The 20502-nt window shown below is 49.0% G+C and overlaps 1 protein-coding gene across 3 annotated transcripts in view; it reads right to left on the reverse strand.

The window, feature by feature from the left end:
- The window catches only part of CHCHD3 (coiled-coil-helix-coiled-coil-helix domain containing 3), a 289840-nt gene extending 279151 nt beyond the window's left edge, over window positions 1-10689 (reverse strand). The window contains exons 1-2 of one of the 3 annotated variants that reach the window (XM_075558684.1): window positions 10443-10689; window positions 3030-3117 (exon numbers count right to left, since the gene is read on the reverse strand). In XM_075558684.1, the coding sequence (XP_075414799.1) occupies window positions 3030-3117; window positions 10443-10523 (169 nt within the window). In that variant the 5' untranslated portion in view covers window positions 10524-10689. The remainder of the gene's footprint in view (window positions 1-3029; window positions 3118-10442) is intronic. The other 2 variants (XM_075558682.1, XM_075558683.1) reach the window with 2 other exon arrangements.
- Between the last annotated feature and the right edge of the window lie 9813 nt (window positions 10690-20502).

The raw sequence follows: 20502 nt of genomic DNA on the forward strand, positions 1-20502 counted from the left end.
TGGCAGTGCCCTTGCTGGGCCTGGTCAGAGTTCGACTGCCATGTCAGACTGAAAATGGGGAAGGAAGGTGTCCGCAGCTTGAAACAAAACGCTGCCCACGTGTCAATTCTGCCTCAGAGCAAACACACAGGACGGAGCAGAACTGCCCCTCAGGTGTCATGTCGGTCAGCTCTCTAAGCTGGCAGCCTCACCTGTCTCCCATGGTGCAGCTGCAGAGTTTGAACCGCAGCTGAGTGCTTACGGCAGCCCACGCCGTGAATGCTGCCCGAGAGCCCTGTCCCACCACTCTCTCTCAGAGGCATCAGTGGAAGAACCCAGCCCGGGAGGCTCCCAGCTTCTCCTCCGGCCTCACTAGTAAGAGAGCGGCAACAAGAGACAAAGCTGGAAGAGGCAGCCTCTCTCCGAGCACAGGCCCGAGGCAGCCACCCCTGGAAGGCAGCTCTTCCCCTCCAAGCAGCTCCTGAAGCAGGTGAAGCAAGTGTCCCCTGCAGCCTCCGTCTGCTGCTGTGTACAGCAGGTTACAAAAACGGTGTCTTCTTCAGAGGGCCGTCGGGATTAAATGGCAGAGGGCAAGGGGCACAACACACGCTGTGTGAGTGCTCATGGTCACTGTCGCATGACCAGCTACACCCACACCAAACCAACGCCATGTTGGACCAAATCCTAATTTTCATTTTTTTAAATCTACTCATCAAAGCCAAATGACTTATCTCACTTCAAACTATTCTGGGTTTCTGCCTCTTACAGGCTGGTAGCACTTCTATGCACACAATGTGCACTTTATAAGTGGGAGGATTTTGGGGGTGAGCAAACCGGAAGCCCTCCCCTGCCCCTTTAGTTTTCTATGCGTGCTATGCCACGTGTTATCTGTATGGGTGCATTATAGGAGGAAAAATACACTCCTGAGTTTTGTCTACCAGAAAATTCTGAATGCTCTGAAAGGTTTTTTTTTCCCCCCGATACTTGTGCCCTCCTCTAAAATACCTAATCACCTGCACAAAATAGACATTTCATAATGTTACTGGAATTATATTTATAAATTATATTCCAAATGCTCAAGGCTACTTTAAAATGGGTAATGGAGTCTAATGGTAAGCTGCTCGACAGATGCTCAGGGAGGACTCACTGGGAACCGGGCACTGGCCTCGGAGTCAGAGACTCGGCTGTGAACGAGCAGGGCAAGTCCCCGGAGCTTATCCTCCAGGGGGACCAGGTGGCAGGATGGTGGAAGGCAGAGCATGAGGACATGGAGTTGCAAAGGTCAAGAGGGGCCCGTCACACGGAGGCTTGGTCACCAAAGGAAGCAGTTCAGATGACATTCCATTGGACATTCCCTGGAGAGCCACCAGTGGGATGTGATATGGAGGGACTTGAGGGGGCAGGAGTGGGCGCAGATAGTCCGTGAAGAGCCTTCTGCGGTAGCTAAGACCTGGACTGGAGCTGTGGCAGCAGAGATGGACCCAAAAGGAGCCAAGGTGGCATCGTTTACAGATGGACTTGACAAAGCCACTTGTGGAAGTGGTGGGGGGCAGAGGGACGAAAAACAAGGCTGGAGACCAGGGGTGGGGCTTGACCAGCTGACAGTTCCTGGGAAAGATGGGTAGGACCAAGCCGGTGTGGGGATTTTTTTTCCATGTTTTGGGCATGATATGGCTGAGATCTCTAAATGGAGTTCATGGAGACCATTGTCTATTAGAATCTGGAGTTTCAGGATGAAGTCAAGGCTGGAGGTACAACGTGGTGGAGTCAGAGGCCCATAGATAATTAGGGAGAAGCCATGCGAATGGAAGAGATCACTTCCTGAGGATCATCAGCAAGGCAGACTGGATTTGAAGCAAGGAAAAAAAGGAGGGGGAGGGGGCAGTGTTTCTGAGAAGGAGGTACTGGTCTGTTCCTGCTGCACTTGGTGACATCGGGCCAGTTCTGACGCTTGTTGACAATGAGCCTGTGTACAGCCGAATGAAGGGCTGCCCTCCCCATCGAGTGTCCACTAGCCGTGCGCCATTCCGGACTCTCCACGGAACCAGAAGATATAATGGAACAAAGTTGCTCTCTACTCAACTCATGATGCCTGCTTAGCAATGAGTAAGAGGTCACGGCTACCCCCAGAGAAGGGCGCTGGGCAGCGTCTCCTCGCTTGCAATGTTTCCCAGGGACTGTGGCCAGCTTTCCCGCCCGATACTTCCTTCTAATAAAGTGACAAGAAGCTTTATTAGACCCAGATTAATCCTGCAGATTATTTTCCCCCTGCCATTTCACGAGTGAGAATAAGCTCCGTGCTTGGCACAGAACAGGTGCTCAATAGATATTTGGTGAAGGGATGGATGGATGGACGGACAGATGGATAGACGGACGGACAGACGGGACGAGATGGGGAGAGGGAAGGGTACTTGCTCTCTTAGCTCTTAACCAGCAGTATCTACAGATAAAAGTGGCCTTTTCTCTGGAAGTTTCATTTAGCCCGATTTCTGTCAATAATTAAGACTGACTGTAAGGGGGTAAAAAAAAAATCTTGTCTAGGTTTACAGGAAATCAATTAGAAAATAAAATCACCAGAGATATTTCGCAATTCGGAAGTAGTCGATCAATACTTCCTAAGTTCAATGGGGTTTTTTCAGTCAATATTTGCTCCTGCAGGTACAGCATGCCTATCAGCAATCCCCTGCACACAGGCAGAGGTGACGTAAGCGCCCACCACAGCCCGCTGCAGGATTCAAGAGCCCGAAAAGCAAATCTCAAAGAGACCGTTTGCAAGCATTGTTGCTATGTGTGGAGGAGGTGGTGCCAGCTGGGCCTGCCCCGTCCTGCACCGCCCGCACCAGTGCTGCTGGTGGTGCCCATTGTTGCAACCGCTGTGTCCGTCCATCTCCGGGAGGGCCCTCTTTCTTTCTTTTACCAGCAGCCCCAGGAAGAGCCCAACATCCCAGTCACAAAGGCTGAGTCTGCAGCAAAACCTGACAAACGAGGGGGCTCTTACGGCGGGTCATTTCCTGCTAGCCCGCCCCCCAAAGCCTGAGACTGTGACTTACCGGAGGCGCCGTAAGCACCAGGGTGGCGCGGAGACTTGGACCCGCTGCCGGAGGATTCCTTCATGCGATCGATCACGTTCTCCGAGAGCTGAAAGAGCAACAGCAGAAGGAAACCAATGACCAGGAGCAGGGAGAAATAAATAGAAACCTGTCGATCACACGCAGGGAACTCTGTCACGGTACCAGGATGCACCACGGATGGCCTAGGGCACTGAGGCAGAGCCTGCTAGCCACCACGCTAACCGCAAACTCACTGCCAGCCAGCAGGCTCCGACGACAGCGACGGTGGAGGGCAGGGCAGCACTTCCCCTGAGAGTTTCTGAGGCCGTCTGTCTCCCTCGGAGAGGCTGCTGGTTCTGAACTGCCGACCTTGTGGATGACAGCCCAACGTGCAACCACTCCGCCGGAGCTCCCGAAACAGCTAGGAGCGAGTCAAATGGAGGTGGGCCTGCACTTCCTCTGGCGTACAGCTAAGGGCTCCCCGAGTCAGACCTACAAGTCAGGAACCAGGCAGCCTCTGCGCTTCCCAGAAGCCAACTGCCATGCCTTTGTCCCACGGAGCAACTGGTGGGGTTGAGCCGAGAGCTCAGGACTCCACAGATGAGCCCCACCTACAGAAGAGCACCGAGCTGGGTCAGCACGTGAGTGCCTCTCCAGGCGCTACAGGGAGAGCACAGCACCCAGGGGCAGCGGGAGGAGGGGAACAGCAAGCCAACCCCACTGCCACTGAGCCTGTTCCAACTCACAGCCCCCTTCAAGCCAGGAGAGCGCTGCCCGTGGGTTTCCGAGACAGGGACGCTACGGGAGTAGACTGTCCCGACGTTCTCCCACGGGGCTGCTGGTGGGCCACATCCATTCCGGAGCCTGTGCTGTAAGTGCCCAGTCACTCGTCTGGACATGGCTCGTCACTCCCACCGCTTGCGAATGCTGAGCCGCCTAACACAGGGGCACACGCTTATTTCCCTTCAGGTCGCGGCGGAGTGTGTGGGCACGCCGGTGAGCAGAGGCGTCCTGAGCTTTGAAGCTGGCTTCGTAGAGTCCAGAGAAGGGCGCCCGGCGAGTGGACACGAGATGGGAATGGCAGCAGTGCGCCGTTCGGCTGTACACAGGCTCGCTGCATCCATGTGTCCACACTGGCCCGCCGGCAGCTCGCACAGCAGCACCGACGGTCACCAGCACCTCCCTCCCAGAAACCTCGTCTGGAACTCATCACGGGAGTGGAAAGTCCTTTTCCTCCCGAGACGTGGCTGGTGGTTTCAAACTGCAGACCTTGGAGGCCTGGGAGGACATCCAATTATCAGCAGCATCAACTCCAGTAATCCCCAATCTCCTCCAACCCCGTGCAATAAAACAAAAACACAGCACGTCCTCTCGAGGCGATACATGGGCCTTATTAATACTTAGAATATTTAGCTACTTCAATTGATATATATCATCTAAATACAGTTTGTGCAATTTATACAGAACATGCTGCTGCCTGCCGTGAAGTAGGCTCTGACCCCGTGTGTGGGAGTGGAATGCTGCCCTGCGGAGTGGCTGGTAGTCAAACCACCAACCTTTTGGTTAGCAGCCAATCCCTGAATCACCGACACCAGGATTCCTATGGGCAATCGGCTATTCAGTATAGCAGGTTATAATGTAAGTGCTATCCTGTTACATACGCAAGAAGGTCTGGTGGTGTCGTGGTTACGCGTTGGGCTGCTGACTGCAAGGCCAGCAGTTCGACACCGCCAGCCGCTCCCCAGAGGAAGATGGGGCCTTTCTACTTCTAGAGTCTAGGAAAATCACAGGGGCAGTTCTACCCTGTCTGTCCTTTAGGGTCATGAGTCAACATGGAGTTTATGATGATGCTTACATACATACAGAACCCTGGTAATGTAGTAGGCTGCTAACCAGAAGATCGGAGGTTTGAAACCACCAGCTGCTCTTCAGGACAAAGATGAGGTTTTCTATGACCCTAGAGATTTACAGTCTCCAAAACCCACAGGGGCAGCTCGCCTCTGTCTCACAGGGTCTCGAAGAGATGGAGTACACTCGATGGCAGTGAGCATGGGTTGTTTGGCTTGATTATACATTTTATACTATTATAGACTCTTTGTGATTATGTGGCATAGCCTACATACTATGTATGTATCACTACCATTTATAAGTATGAAGTTAATTCATGCTATTTATATACAATTATTTTAATTTTATTCTAAATTCCCGGCCAAACTAAAAGGGCAACTACACTGCAAATACAGTCTAACAAATCAAAAAGCAAGTGCCCGCTAAAGTTCCGTCTTGGCGATCAATCTTCAGCCGGCAGGGCAGAGTCACCCTTTCTTCTAAATACCACTTCATCTACTTCCTGTCAGAATTCACACTTTCCCATTGTCTACAGTACCAGGGAGATTCAAAAAGTTCCTGGGAAAAATGGAATTCAAAGAGAAATGGAACTTTCCCACAGAATTTGTGAAGCCCCCTTGTGCTTTCACAGTAATACCAAAAAAAGTCCCCAAGCTCCCCCAGCTCTCTGCAAGGCATCCCTCCTTGAGCGAGCAGAGCGAACGGCTGCCCCGGAGTGGATCCAGCCCAGGCAGACCTGCCCCTGTGGGTTTCCCAGAGTAACGCTTTACAGGAGTAGAAGCTTCTTCTCTCCCGAGGAGCAGCTGGGGCCTTGAACTGCTGACCTTGCTATCAGCAGCCCATAAGCACAGGTTGTGTTACCCGGCATGCCAACAAGCATTCGAGGGGCAGCGCAGGGCATCTGCCTTACTCTTCCCACCCAGTGAACCCAGACACACCACCCACCAATCCAGACCTGGAATGTTCTCAGAGGAGGAGCCTGGGGAAGATGGACAAGGCTTCTACTTCTGGGGACACAGCAGTGGGGTTCCTTTTAAAATTGCCCTCTTTAGGTACCAGGTAAACACACACACACCCCTCCCCCCCACCTTTCCAGAGGGTTTGATCAGAGTGATTTCAGGAAACGAACCCACTTTTCTCTAGGTCTCCCACACCTCCCACCTGCCCCCGCAGCACAGGGCAGGGCCTGCAAGGGTACTGGTCTGCTTTTCAATTCCCATTTTAAGCTGTATTCACCTGCACAGGGGAAACCCCAACCCTCGGTGACTGGTGAAGATAGCATGTCGTAGGCAGGACTCGCAACACGGGCCCAGCAGGCACTCATCACGCTCCTAAGCACATGGAGCGAGCACGGAAGGGGCCCGGGAACTCTGGTATCAGGGATTTTAGAGTAAGGGGACACAACAAGGCAAAGGAATGATCTCCCTTCCAACCTGCGCTCATGGGTTCCAATTCTCAATGCAAACCGATTTAAGAATGCACAGTGTACTGCGGAACTGGATGGAGGGGCAGTGCATTACTAAGCAGCTCACTGAACTCACAGCCGCCGAGTTGGTTCTGACTCAGAACTTCCCTTGCGGGTTTTCAAATATGAGCAGAAAACCTCATCTTTCTCTGCCAGAGCGGCTGGCGGTTCAGAACCGCTGGCCATGTGGTTGGCAATCCGATGAGGAACCACTGCACCACCAGGGGACTCTTGCACTATGGACGTATTTTAGAGTATGGGAAGACAAGGCAACGGGATGACTTTCCCTCCCACCCATACGTGTCGGTTCAAATGTATAGATCATGCCCATAAGACATTGAACTTAAATCAGGTTTAAGAACCCAGGTTATCTTATATAAGGCAGAGAAGGGGATTATACATTGCTAAGAGTCTCACCAAACTGCCGAGTTGATGCCAACTCACAGTGATCCTGTAGGAGAGGGTAAGGCTGCCCCTGTGAAAGTTAAGACGGCAACTCTTCACGGGAGTGGAAACCTCATCTCTCCCCCAGCTGCTAAGAATAATGGGAGGGGCGAGGAAGGCCCCACAGCTGGTGTGAAAAATTACACGTGCTCTGTGCGAGTGTGACATTAAATGGGTCCTCCTCTCCACTGCAGCTTTTGAGCAAGGAAAATCCGGAGGCAAGGGATTTGTGAACAAGCACAGCCTCGCTGCTTATGTTCTTCAACGAACTTGATTCACCTCAATGAGGACGAACCGACTCCCCTCGTCCACAGAGCCGGCCGCACGCTGGTCTCCGGCCAACACTGGCTCTGCTGAATCACTGGTGGGCTCTTGTTCCACAACAGCCTCGTCTCGGCTCTCAATTCCAAACCAAACTCACTGCCCTCGAGTCCATGCTGACTCACAGCAACCGCCCTGCAGGTTTCCGAGACTGTTTACAGAGCATGGCCCGGTCTCTCGCAGAGCGGCTGGTGGTTTGGAACTGCGGACCATGGGGATGGCAGCCCAATGCGCAGCCCCACCACCACGAGGGCTCCTTCAGCCCTAAATTAGGCGACCTAACAACAGTTGCTGTGAGTCGATTCCATCTCACAGCAGCCCTGTACAGGGTTTCCGGGCCTGAAAATCTTCATGGAAGCGGAGAGCCTTGCCTTCCTCCCTAGGAGCAGCCGGTGAGCAGGAACCACCAGCCGCTGTACTGAGCAACCCAACAACTGGCCCCCACCAGTGCCAGCCGGGCTCCTTCCCATGAAGCCAAGTAGGAAAGTCTCCTCCAGCCAAGCTGGTGTGCCAAGCCCAAGCCCATGGCTATCAAGGCAATTTCCACTCCAAGCGACTCTACAGGACAGGGCAGAGCAGGACAGGCAGCAGAGGACAGGGCAGAGGGACTGCCCCACACAGGTTCCGAGGATGCCACCCAGGCAGAAGCAGATGGCACAGCCTCCTCGTGCCAAGTGGAGAGTTTGAACCCATGGCCGCTTAGCCACTGAGCCACCAGGGGCCCAAACTGACCTCATCCACCTGTGGCTCAGAAACTAAAGTTTGGGCTTCATCGGCACCATGTCTTAACCAAGTACGTCCAACCCACCATCCTGAGAACATGGTTCCTGACGCTCCTGCAGGCCTTGGAAGCCTGCTTTAAAAAAACAAAAGAAACAAAGGGACTTGTTTCGGGCCTGGAAGAACATGAACAGCTGAAAGTCTACAAGACCTGGGCGAAACTCACCCAGGGCTCCCATCTTTCAGGCCACGCCCCTTGAGGGGCACAACATGCTCTTCACTTCACTACAAGGTCAGATGCGTAGACACAACCGGCACTGCTCACAGAGAAGGCATTGTACTCACTGCTTACCTGCAGGGTGTGAATGCTGGCAGGGAGACTGCCCTCACTAGCACTGGCTACAGACATGCGGACTGAAGTGACCTGTCCAGAGCCAACGGTGAGAGAAACAGAGCTAGGACCCTCATCTGGTCTGCCAGACCCCAGCACCCAGTTAGTTCCACCACACTATACCACTGTACTTCACTGCCCTCCCCAGAGGGGCCTTACAACTTCAGATGTGGGAGGGAAGCCATCTCAGCTGGTTTCTGATTGGCTGTCTATCTATCATGTGCTGTGTGCTTTCACTGATCCCTCTGGTCTTGACCTGTTATCAGGGTAAGTGGCGGAGGTGGGGGGTGTCTTCCTCTCATAGATAAGGAAATATGAGCAGAGGCAGCTGCCAGGCTAGTACATGCCTCATCTGAGATTACACCAGGTTTGCTTAACTCCACGGTCATGTTCTTCTTACGATGACCTTCAGGAGGGCAGAATGGCCTTGGAGTACTCGGTTAGTTCACCAGCCTGGCAGCCTCAGGGGCACAGCGATGGGTTGGGCACAGCTGCTGGAAATCCCAGCGCACCTAGACTCGCAGTCACAAGCAGAGAAGATGAGAGAGTGGGCAAGAACACAGAGGCTGAGGCTGCAAGTAACTAAAAAGAGGTGTGAAGGCAGCAGAGAGCAGTGCAAGGGCATTTGGGGAAAGGGGGGGCCTGAGAGTTAGCAGAGGTCAAAATGTAAGGGGTCTGTGCTGCTTCACTGCAGACCCCGGAACGTCATGAGGCAGACAACAAAGGCTGTTGAGCTGTCAGTGTGGGAGTCCAAAGGCATAGCTTTTTAAATTGAAAAAAATTTATTTTTAATGTTTTAAAGTCTTCCTATTTTTATCTAATACATGCATATCCCTCTGGTCAGATGTGTCCTGGTCAGCTTTATCTAATATTTCACAGGACTGTCTGTGCATGGCCCGAGAACATGAGGGATTTACAGATCTGTCTAAATCGATGTCTTGTTACCCAAACTTACTGGGGTTACTTTGTTGTTATTTCTGTTCCCCTTTCCCCACCCCATACTTTCCTTTTCCACACCAGAGTGGACGATAAGATGAAACAAACTCTACATAAACGTGGGGTTTACAGTCGTTTTTATTGGACTCCAAAGAGCAGGGCCACCACACTGACGTGAAGGCACAGCTCCAGACCGTTTATTACGGAACGTGGTACTGCCGTCAGGTGTCTACAACAGGCCCCAAGCAGAGGTCAACAGTCTTGAGTCTATGAAGCACGCTTTAATAAATCCTTTTCCGGGTTCACCTTTTCGGAGGAGAGAGTTCCGAAGCACTTTAAACACCTAGTCGGCTTTTAACTTCCTAATAGCAACTGCCGAAAATAACGTGCACATTCACTGAGGCTGGCTGTGTAAACAGAGAGCAAGAGGCGGTGAAAATATTTTTTTTTTTTAAAGAAGAAGAAGAAAAAAACCTCCTGGGGTCAGAATGTGGCTTTATTGACTAGGTTCAGGCATCAGACTTCCCAACCTGTGACGTCCCAGAGGCAGGTGCAGCGAGCAGAGTGTTAAGCGCAGTTAGTGCTGGGGGGCACTGACACCCTAGAGGAAAAGCAAGTTGGAAGTTTTAAGAGTCAAGCACGTTCAGGAGGCATAGAACATAAGAACGAACAACACGAGGTCCACTGTCTCCGTCTAGACCTGGTCTGGAACGCTACAAATCTACCTCCACCGCCAGCCAGCGAGCCAGGCTGGCAGTCCCTAGTGCTGAAGCCCTGGGCCCTAAGCCAAGCCTCGGGCGCAGCAGGTCACTGGGTGAGGGCGCCTGGGAAAGGTAGACAGCGGGTGAAAGGGAAGGAGAGAGATCTGTCCTGGAGAACACCCCTACATTATAAAGGGCGCACAGACGGCTCCTTAAAACACCAATTCGACCTGACAGCGGCGATGGGCGCCAGCAAGGTAGGGTCTGGGTCCTGAGACCTGTAAAACGTAAGAAAAGACCCATTTCACAGCTGGGTCCAGTGAGGCTGGGCTGGCACGCAAAGTCCCACAACTAGTGAGCAGTCCGCTCAGGCCGAGACTGTGCGGCCCCATGCCGGCCAGCACGGCGCCCAGCACTGCCTGCACCCAGAACCTATCATGCCCACGCTGGTCCCAGGTCGTGGGGCTCAGCTCTTCCTCCTGGGCAGCTCGGGGTGCTGGGCATGGACACAGGCTGCGGGCCCCGGGAAGTTTGGGTTTGGGGGTCACCGACCGAGTGCTGGCGCTCCGCCCGGCCGGCTCACTCACCCGGATGCCCTTCACCACCGTGATGTTCTCATTCTCGTCCGCCTCGAAGGTGACCCGCCGGGTGCTGGCCGTGCCCCCCATGGCTCCCGCGTCTGCTCCCGCGGCGGCCTGGCGTGGACTCGCGAGCACTGCTCGGCCCGCGTGTGCACACGCGTGTACAGGGGACCGGACGTTCCCCGTGCACGGCGGGAGCAAGGCCACGACCCCTAGGAGCAAGGAGAAGGCGCCGGCCACGCGCTCCCGCCCCTTCCGGGCACGTGCCACGACTGAGCTGCCTCCGGTTGGTCAGAACTGTGAAAGGCCCACCTCCACTCTGCTCAGTCTCCCGGGTTGGTTAGCCCGAACCCGGATGCTATGGCAACAGGTAGTGTTTAGCAAGGCTTCCGGGGGCCGCAGAGCATAATGGGAATTGTAGTCTTGCTCTAACGCGTTGGGCACTGGGACTTTCTCGCCTTACCGCTTACATCGCAAATGGTATGGTATGCTGGGACTTGTAGTCTTTGGAACCGTCAATGAATTGAAGATGCTCATATGCAGACTTGATTCAAAAGCCAGCTGCAGCTGTCTGTCAGAAATTCTAGAAACTTATGGGTGGGAGTTAAAAGACAATTTCTGTCCTACAGCAAGCAATGCACTGTTTAGTGTAGTAAATACATTCTCTTAAAGGAACTATTCTTGGGTTGCTGTGAGTAAATCCCCCAGGCAAAACTTAACATTTCCTTCTAGTCTCCAATATAAGAATTAAATAGTGTGTGTGTGGGGGGGGGGATGGGAGCTGATACCAGGGGCTCAAGTAGAAAGAAAGTGTTTTGAAAATGATGATGGCAACATATCTACAAATGTGCTTGACACAATGGATGGATGGATGGATTGTGATAAGAGCTGTAAGAGCCCTCAATATAATGACTTTTAAAAAGAAGTAAAATAAATGGGCTGTATTTAGCCAAGGACCTTGTCGCATAAACTATGTACGTCTTATTTTTATTAAAAGGAAATTAAAACACGATAGTAAGAGGTAAAAACTGAGACACAGAACGAAGGTAGAATTAAGACAAGGAAGATGAGGTTAAGAGTAACTTTATTAGGGTAGGGAAAGAGCTCCCAGGAGGGAAGGGAGTGTAGAGAAAGGGACAAGAACATCTTGAGCTCCCTGGCGGGTTCCCCAACCCAACCAGTTAAGTCAGGGAAATCTTGCCTGTCAGCGGGGTGGGGGGATATTCATAGGATTTGGGTCAGGGAAATATGCAAATGAGGTGAAGAAAGCTGATGGTGCTTGAGCTGATAAAGAGAAGGGAGGCTTCCTGGTGCTGCAACTGCAGAGTCTTGAGTCTTTGACAGCCCAGCTTCTTGGAATATGGGACAAGAGGCTGCCCAGTCCAGCTCTGACCTTGGGAGGCGGGGGAGGGGCCCCACAGTCTGGCAGGCTATCTTCCCAGAGAGCTGAGGGAAGGTGCTGCAGGGACCAGACCTGGCCCAAACAGATAGCATCTAACTCTGTATATGAGAAGACAGAGAAAGAAATGATTTGCGCCAAGCATTCCAATCATTTATTTCTCACCCTTAGGTCTCCTTCCACTTCAGTTGCCTAAGCTAGTCAGTTAGGCCCTGCTGCAGCCAGGCAGAGAAACTTTAAATAATGCTCACCAATGGTGACCAAAACTGTTCTTGTTGTTGTTGTTGTTGTTAGGTGCCATCCGGTCAGTTTAGACTCGCAGCCATCTAGTCTAAGTCCAACGGGATAAAACACTCCCCAGTCCTGTGCTATCCTCACAATTGGTGGCATGGGTGAGCCTGTTGTGTAATTGACTGGAGAGATTAAAATTACCTCTGACAAAATGGAGACCATCTATTTTTGAAAGTTTCCAAGTCAGTATTCTAGCTCTAGAAAACCAGTAAGTCATTTTGTGTTTTGGCAGGGGCGAGAGAGGTTTGGTGTATGTGGTTTTTCCGGGATTTTTTAGTTATCCATATTTACAGTTGATATTATGCCAAGCACTATGTGATGCATCAGTTTAGGCAGGTGTCCAGAGTCTTTCAGGGGCAAATGGATCCTCCTTAGGAGTCAGGTTAATGATGGTGCTTGGGTCAGCTGCTTGCCAACATTAAACGCAGCGGGACACACACTGTGACGGTATTCTTATGCCAAAGGTGCCTGAAGAAGCTCAGAAACATTTGTGAGCTTCGATTCTATGCTTATATACCTATTTCTATAAGAAGTTTTAGGGGGAGAGTGTGCATTTTTCAATCTTTGTGTCCTTGTTCAGAGCCTTCGTGGCACAGTAGTTAAGTAGTCAGTGGTCCACTCACCATGTCACGGGAGGAAAAGGTGGCAATCTACTTCTGTAGAGATTATAAACTTGGAAATCCAATGGGCAGCATGATCGATCCTATCGGGGCTGCTAGGCATCAGAATCAACTCAATGACCGTGGTTATCACTTGTCAGAAACATGTTGAGTTGATTGCATCTCACTGTGTTGTCCTCCAAATTATACTGTTACTTTCGAACTTGAGACTGCTTGTTACTTTGTAGTTCATTCTCAAAGAGTAAAATGTTTCAACATTTCCTCTACAGGTAATTGAAAGGCCTAGGAACGATCTCTTTCCTTCCATTGGGGCCCGCCCCTCCATCTACACACCCTCATTTATTACCGGAATGGAGGCAACACATTGAAAGTTCATCATCAAACAGATCCCATGTGCTCACCGAAATAACCAATGACAAACGAAGTGTTTCTTGGGAGAGATTAAGGAATGAATCGTTTATTGTTTTGAAGATTGTCATAGTCTTAGAATATTAAATGAGCTCTCTCAACCGAAACTACTAAAGATCACAAAGATCGGAAAGCAGTACGAAGTATGGTACTTTCGCTTTTTCTAAAACAGAAAAGTCTAATGAATTTTCAACCATCTGAAAATATTTAGAATTCCTGATTCATGTCACCATTTGTCGTCAGTTTGTCGTACTGTGGTAGCTTGTGTGTTGCTGTGATGCTGGAAGCTATGTCACTGGTATGTCAATGCCAGCAGGGTCACCCAAACTGGACAGGTCTCAGCAGAGCTTCCAGACTAAAACCAGATTATGAAGGAGGAATAAGCTGTTCACTTCTGTGGTAGTCACCTAATCTGGTGTCAATTTAAGGATTAAGAGTATAGAGGTGGAGTCTAGGCTATCAATCTGGAAATAGCCAATGAGACTTCTGGGTGGGCATGGCCTTCTCCTGAGAATTCTGGTGTTTCCTCCTTGGAGGCAGAAGACATATCTCTCTCTCTCTCTCTCTCTCTCTCTCTCTCTCTCTCTCTCTCTCTCTCTCTCTCTCTCTCTCTGCTACTCCCTGGGAGACATTGCAGAAGGCATGCCACATGGACGCAGCCAGACCTTGGAAGCCATAGAAACCACAGAGAGACCCCTGCCAGCACTGAGAAGTTGACAGCGCCACAGGACCCAAAGACTTTCTACCCACTGGCTTGTGATTGTCCTTCATGTGGCTTCATTGCATGTGTTTCGTGAGTCTGAAGAGGTCTTTATAGATTGGTATCAGACATATGGCCTAATATCAGACTTATGGACATGATCTGGACTGGGATGGGATGTTTTCTCAATATTCGGTTGCTCGTGTATATAAATCTCTTTCTTATACACATAGGTGTGTCCATGGATTTGTTTCTCTAGTCTACCCAGACTAACACAATTTCCAATGCATTAGTCGCTGAAAACCTTATTCAGAGTTTCAAAACATTGTCAGATGCTGAAAAGCCCAAGGAACAGGAGCAGAACATTGTCACCAAAAGAAGTGCCGGATGGTGAATACTTGGAAGGCACTCAACACATGACTGAGGAAGAGCTGCCTTCTCAAAGTACTCAAGCATAATGAATGAAGCCCTAAGAACCTTCATTTACTTATGGGGCATGTGGCAGTTACATAATCTCCTGTCAACTTGAGTGAATAGGTGAAGTGTAGCCTGTCAATCAGGTCATAGCCAATAATGCCTTTGTGTGGGCATGGTCTCCTCAGGATTCTGTGACCTCCTGTCTCCCTCCCTAGAAATTCGGCACACACTTTCTGCTTCACATTTCTATTGACAAGCCAGATGGAGCTATGCTGATGGCAGCCAGAGCCTTAGAGATGGAGGAGCCACATGGAGCCCCACACCAGCATTGAGATGCTTCCACCACCACTGGATTCATAAGACTTTCCACCCATGGGCCTGTGATCTTCCTGCATTTGGCATCATTGCATGTGTTGCATGAGTCACAGGAGGAATTTATATAGACTGATATCAGACATATGGGCTAATATCAGACTTATGGACTTGATCTGGACTGGGCTGGAATGTTTTCTTAATATAAAATTACTCACTGCTATAAAGTTCTCTCTTACACATATATGAATGGATTTGTTGCTCTAGCCAACCCAGATTAACACAGGACATGACTGAAAATGAGAAGAAACAGCTGCCAATATTGATTAAATATCAGAATGAAGAAGTATGGAGTATGAGCCTACGAAAGTTAGAAGTCATTAAAAATAAAATGGAACATGTAAAAATCAATATTCTAGGCATTAGTGCACTGAAATGGACTGGTCTTGGCCATTGTGAATCAGAAAATCACATGGTTTACAATGCCAGGAGTGACACCATCAAAAACAATACCAAAATATTATCAAGGGGATGTTTCTAGATCTATCTAGAAGTACAACGCTGTCTATGACAGGATAATGTCTCTCCCCGTGCAAGGAAATCCAATCAATACAACTACTATTCAACTTTATGCACCAACCAAAAGCCCTAGTGATGAATATATTTAAGGATTTCACTAGTGTTTTTCCATCTGCAATTTATAAAACGTGTGCTCAAGATGCATTGGTAATTATTGGCCATTAGAATGCAAAAGTTGAAACAAAGAGGAAGGAACAATAGCTGGAAAATATAGTGAAAATAAGCTAATTAAAAAGGAACCTAGCATAAATAATATGATCATGAAATATGCAAAGACCAAGAGTTAGAAAACTAACTGAAAAGGAAGAACATACTTGGTATATTTCAAGCCAAGAGAAGAAACGTTCAAGAAAAACATAAAAGAAAAATTCAAGTCTCGAGTTGTAATACTGAAGGATTCTAGGGGCCAAATATTGAATGATGCAGGAAGCACCCAAAAATGATGGAAGAAAAACAAATGTTGGAAGAAATGCACAGTCACTATACCAAAAACAATTCAGCCACATTCAACCATTTCAATGGCAGCATGTGATCAAGAACCAATGGTATAAAAGAAGTCCAACTGCACCGAAAGCAATAGTTAAAAATGAGGATCCAGGAATTAAAATACTACCAATTGTATCAGTTTCAACGAGTGGCTGAAGTGCTGGAAGCACCCACTGGTCTATGCCAAGAAAGTTGGAAGACAACTACCTGCCTAACCAATTAAAGACATTCATATTTGTGCCCCTTCCAAAGAAAGGTGACCCAGCAGACTGGAAATTATCTAATAATATCATTAATATCAGATATTAATAAAATTTTGGTGAAGATAATTAAACCTTGCAGTACTACAGTGATCAGGAGCTGCTGGACATTCTAACCAATTTCAGAAGAGGCTATAAGGCGAGGGTTATCATTGCTTAAGTCAGATGGATGGTGCCTGAGAGCAGAGAACACCAGAATGATGTTTCCTTGTGTTTTATTGACTATGCAAATGAATTCTGGAAGCTGTACATAGTTATTGAAACAAAATAAGGGAATGCTGGCTGGTTTAAAATCAGGAAAGCTGTCAGGTCTGTACTGTGTCGCCATGTGTATTTAATATGTATGTTGAACAGGTAATCAGAGAAGCAAAACTGTATGAATGAGAACATGACATCAGAATTGGGGGAAGATGTATGTGTTAGAGTTCTCTAGAGAAATAAAACCAGGACACTTATGATTAGATAGATAGATAGATAGAGCACGGAGGAATATAACAGCTAATTAGTCCACACAGCAGTATAGAGGGCTCAGTTCAACTTACGTGGAACAATGAATATACTAGAAATCCTTCAACTCAAGAGGACTGCGGGTCCAAGGTCAAGGAAGCAGACAGCTGAGTCTTCTCTAGGTCAATGCAGGCAGTCTGGCCACCGCCAGCAAACAGCAGGGTGTGTCACCAACAACAGCTCAGGAGTTTAACGAAGCAGGCCTGGATGAGATATCAAACTCAAGCAATGCAAGACAACAGGATTCACAAGCCTCAAGCTCAAGTGATGTATATACCAGCAGCGTGGCAAAGCAGGGCTCAAAGGAACCTCAATCTCTAGCAACAAGATCCACGGGTTGGCCATCCCACAGGTAGTGTAGCTCACAAGCTGAGGCAGAGAACTAGCTAAAGCAGCTGCAAACTGGTCCAATCAACAGAGCAAGAGAGAATGGGGAGGCCAAGCCATTTATCTCTTTGCCCTTCAATCAGACTTCGACCTGATTAATCCCACATGTTCCTATTGACCAGGTTGTCACAATAACCCTACCTATCACAACTCATCAACAACGTAAGATGTGTAGATGACGCAACATTGCTCGAAGAAAGGATGGGGACTTGAAGTGCTTAGTGAGGAAGAGTAAAGACTAAAGCCTTCAGTGTGACGGTAACTGTATGTAAAGGAACCAAAAATGCTCCCAACTGGACCCATCGACCATCTAGCGGGGGTGAGGGGGTGAAGTTATTAAATACCTGTTTGACTTGATCCACAATCAAACATGTTCCATTGGGAAAATCTGTTGCCTAAGACCTCTTTAAATAGTTAAAAGAACAAAGGTCTCACTTTGAGAACCAAGGTGAGCATCCCTCAAGCCCTGATATTTCAGTCAACTCATCTGCATGTGAGAGTTGGGTGATGAATGAGGAAGACAGGGAGAAATTGGTGCATTTGAATTATGATGTTAGTAAACAACTGACAAACGGACAACACTGCCTTGGAAGCACAGCCAGCGTGCTCACTGGAAGTAAGGAGGGAGAGATTTCATCTCACTTTTTCTGAACATGGTATCAGAGAGACCCATCCCTGAAAAACGGCGTCGTGCCTGTAAAAGTACCAGGGCAGTGGAAAAGAGGAAGACCATCACCAAGACAGGGGCACCATGGCTACACCGTGGGCTCAAACTGAACAACAATTGTGAGGATGGTACAGGACTGTGTAGTGCTCTCTTCTGTGTGCATCAGCTCATTATTCCAGTGAGAGACAACTTGGTAGCATCTAACAGAATAAAGCAGACCCTCAAAATCAGCTTACTTCCGCAAATAATAAAGTTCTGATTCCAGAAGTTTCTAAAGTAGCCTAGAATTCGGAAATACCTTTTTCCTGTAGCCTTCAGAGCAGCCAGCTCTCTCAAGAAACAGCCCAGATGTCCCATTTTTCTAGGACATAGAGTCTTACTAATGAATCTTCTTAATCAAATGAGACCTACTCAGGTAGCTACAATCTCTCAGCATGATATTCCCTCCAGCATCGACCTGAGCAAAAAAGCCTTCTGAATAAAAATATTGGGTGTCAACGTTTTCTTTTGATAGAGAGTAGAAAGCTAACTGAATAGCAATTAGTTTCTTCTGAAATCTTAGTTTTGCCATTAAGCAAGAATTAGCTGCCAGCACCCTTTATCTTGTTCGATACCTTGATTTTCCATATATTAAACTTTTGGACTTAAGACTGCAACTAAATATTTGTTTTTGTTGTCAACATTTCAATTAGTCCTAACGTTTATACCTACCAAAGAAACAAAACAAATTAACAACAAAAAATAGACTTCAATTTTAGTTTCCTAGGGTTGGATTACATGTGGAACTTCTAACCATAAGGTCAGCAGTTCAAAACCACAAGCAGCTAATTAGGAGAAAGGCGGGGCTTTCTACAGACTCAGAAACCCACAGGGGCAGTTCTACTCTGTCCTGTAGAGTTGCTGTCATTCGGGATCAACGATATCTGTGAGTGAAGGTCGTCATGACACAATTCCACAATGTGAGTGAATTTAAAGAGCAGAAATTTTATTTCCTCATAGCATTGAGTCTAGAAGTTCCAACTCCTTCATTTCTTTCAGCTTCTGGTATCTGCCTACAATCCTTGGTGTTTGGGAACTTGCACATGAACCTGCCCCCAAGTTTCCTTTATCTACAAAACAACTTTTAAAGCAACTACCAAAGGGATTAGGAGCAAGACCCACCCTACTCCACATGGCCTTATGAGCACAACAAAAGGAAAACGTCATTTCCAAACAGGATCCCTTTCGTGGCCACAAAGGTTAGGATGTCAACGTCTGTTTCATGAATTACTGTTGTGTTGTTGTTGTCGTTGTTAGGTGCCATCTCGTCAGTTCTGACCCATAGCGATCCCACGCACAACAGAAAGACACACTACCCAGTCCTCACAGCCGTGCTTATGTCTGAGCCCCTCACTGCAGCCACTGTGTCAATCCACCTGGTGCAGGGTCTTCCTCTCTTCCTTGCCCCTCCACTCTTGTCAATAAAGACGTCCTTCTCCAGGGGACTAGTCCAACTCACCTCTTCCTCGCTTCTGAGGAGCGTGTTTTGGCTGTACCTCTTCCCAGACAGATTTGTCGGTCCTCTAGGCAGTCCATGGAACTTTTGATGCTGAAAAACCATGACGCGTGTCAGGCACATTCTAGTCCTCAAAGTAACACCTTTGTTGTTCACAACCTTTAATCGCTTCGAACCCAAATTCTGGAAGTCTCCAGGTGGAATCTTCTGACTTAAAACGGTGGCACAACACAAAACCCTAGGGGTGTCCCCCCCGCTCCCCCGCTTCTTCACACCCCCCTGGGCTGTCCCTGGGATACTGGGGAGAGTGTAGGAAGAGACGAAGAGAAAGAGGGGTATAGGCATGATGTCCCGGGTGGAATCATGTCTCTCAATAAGCATTGCAAATCCTCACCGCTATGCCTACTGACGCTCTGAAAGGTCAGCAGCTGTAACCACCAGCCACTCGTGGGAGAAGAGCGGGCTTTGTACTTCCACAAAGAGCGACAATCTCAGATACCCAGAGGGACAGTTTTACTCACAGTCTCTGTGAGTCAGGCTCCTGAGTTTATTTCTGGGCATAAGCCTGCCGAGCAGCCCCGGCGATTGAGGTGTGATTTCATGGGCAGGGGTTTGGTTTGGGTTCTCAACTCTTACCTGTGGTTATTAACCCTCTGGGAACAGAGTTGTCCCTGTTCTGCTGATGAGACAAGAGGTGTGGAGGGTGGGCCGTAACTTAATCTCTTGTGAGATAGAAAAGAATTTCTACTGTTTACGAACATTTTTGGGGTGAAGACTGTATAGTATGGCAGAGACCAGATCAAAACCAGGGATGCACATGGTAGACAACTGGGGAAGAGGTGGGCAAAGGAAAACAAAAGGATGACTATAAGGAAGAAAAGGGTAGTGGGGGCATGGGGCACTAACCCACCCAAGGGGAGGGTATTGTTTATATCTCCACAGGGAAAGAGGGACCAAACTTCAACCCAGTGCCGCGAGGTGTGAATGCAATATCCCGGCGTGGAGTAGGGAACCAGTGGAGAGGTCTGGGAGGCTGGCCCCAGCACCATAAATTAAGTGGATTCCTGCCCCTCCCCCGAGAAGAATTTGTTCCAAAGGACGACATTGATTCTCAGCTCCGGGAGATGAACATATCTGATCAGAGCACACAGGAGCAGATGAAGGGGCAGGAGGAGAGAGTGGAGCACAGCCTGGCCCACCAGGCCGTAAGGATGATGTTCCTGAGTAGAGCAGCTAGTCCACAGAGAGAACAACATGGCTGGCTCCACTATGAGACATGATGCCCCTCAGTGGCTAAGGGCGATACAGGGGACAGCACCGGAGACACAGTGTGGGAATTGCACCTGACCTGATCCCACCACACCGAGGCCAAGCACTGGGGGAGTGCAGCGGAACAGCAAGGGAATGGAGCGGCAAGGTCCCCAGGGAATGCTGAAAGTGGACTTTGGGGCCAGCGCGTGGTGCCCCCACATACTGGACTGGAAAACACTCCTAAAGGCCAAAAAACGATCCTTGAACTAACTACAAGCTTTTCTTTC

This window comes from Tenrec ecaudatus, chromosome 9 (genome assembly GCF_050624435.1).
Source record: "Tenrec ecaudatus isolate mTenEca1 chromosome 9, mTenEca1.hap1, whole genome shotgun sequence".
Taxonomy (NCBI): Eukaryota; Metazoa; Chordata; class Mammalia; order Afrosoricida; family Tenrecidae; genus Tenrec; species Tenrec ecaudatus.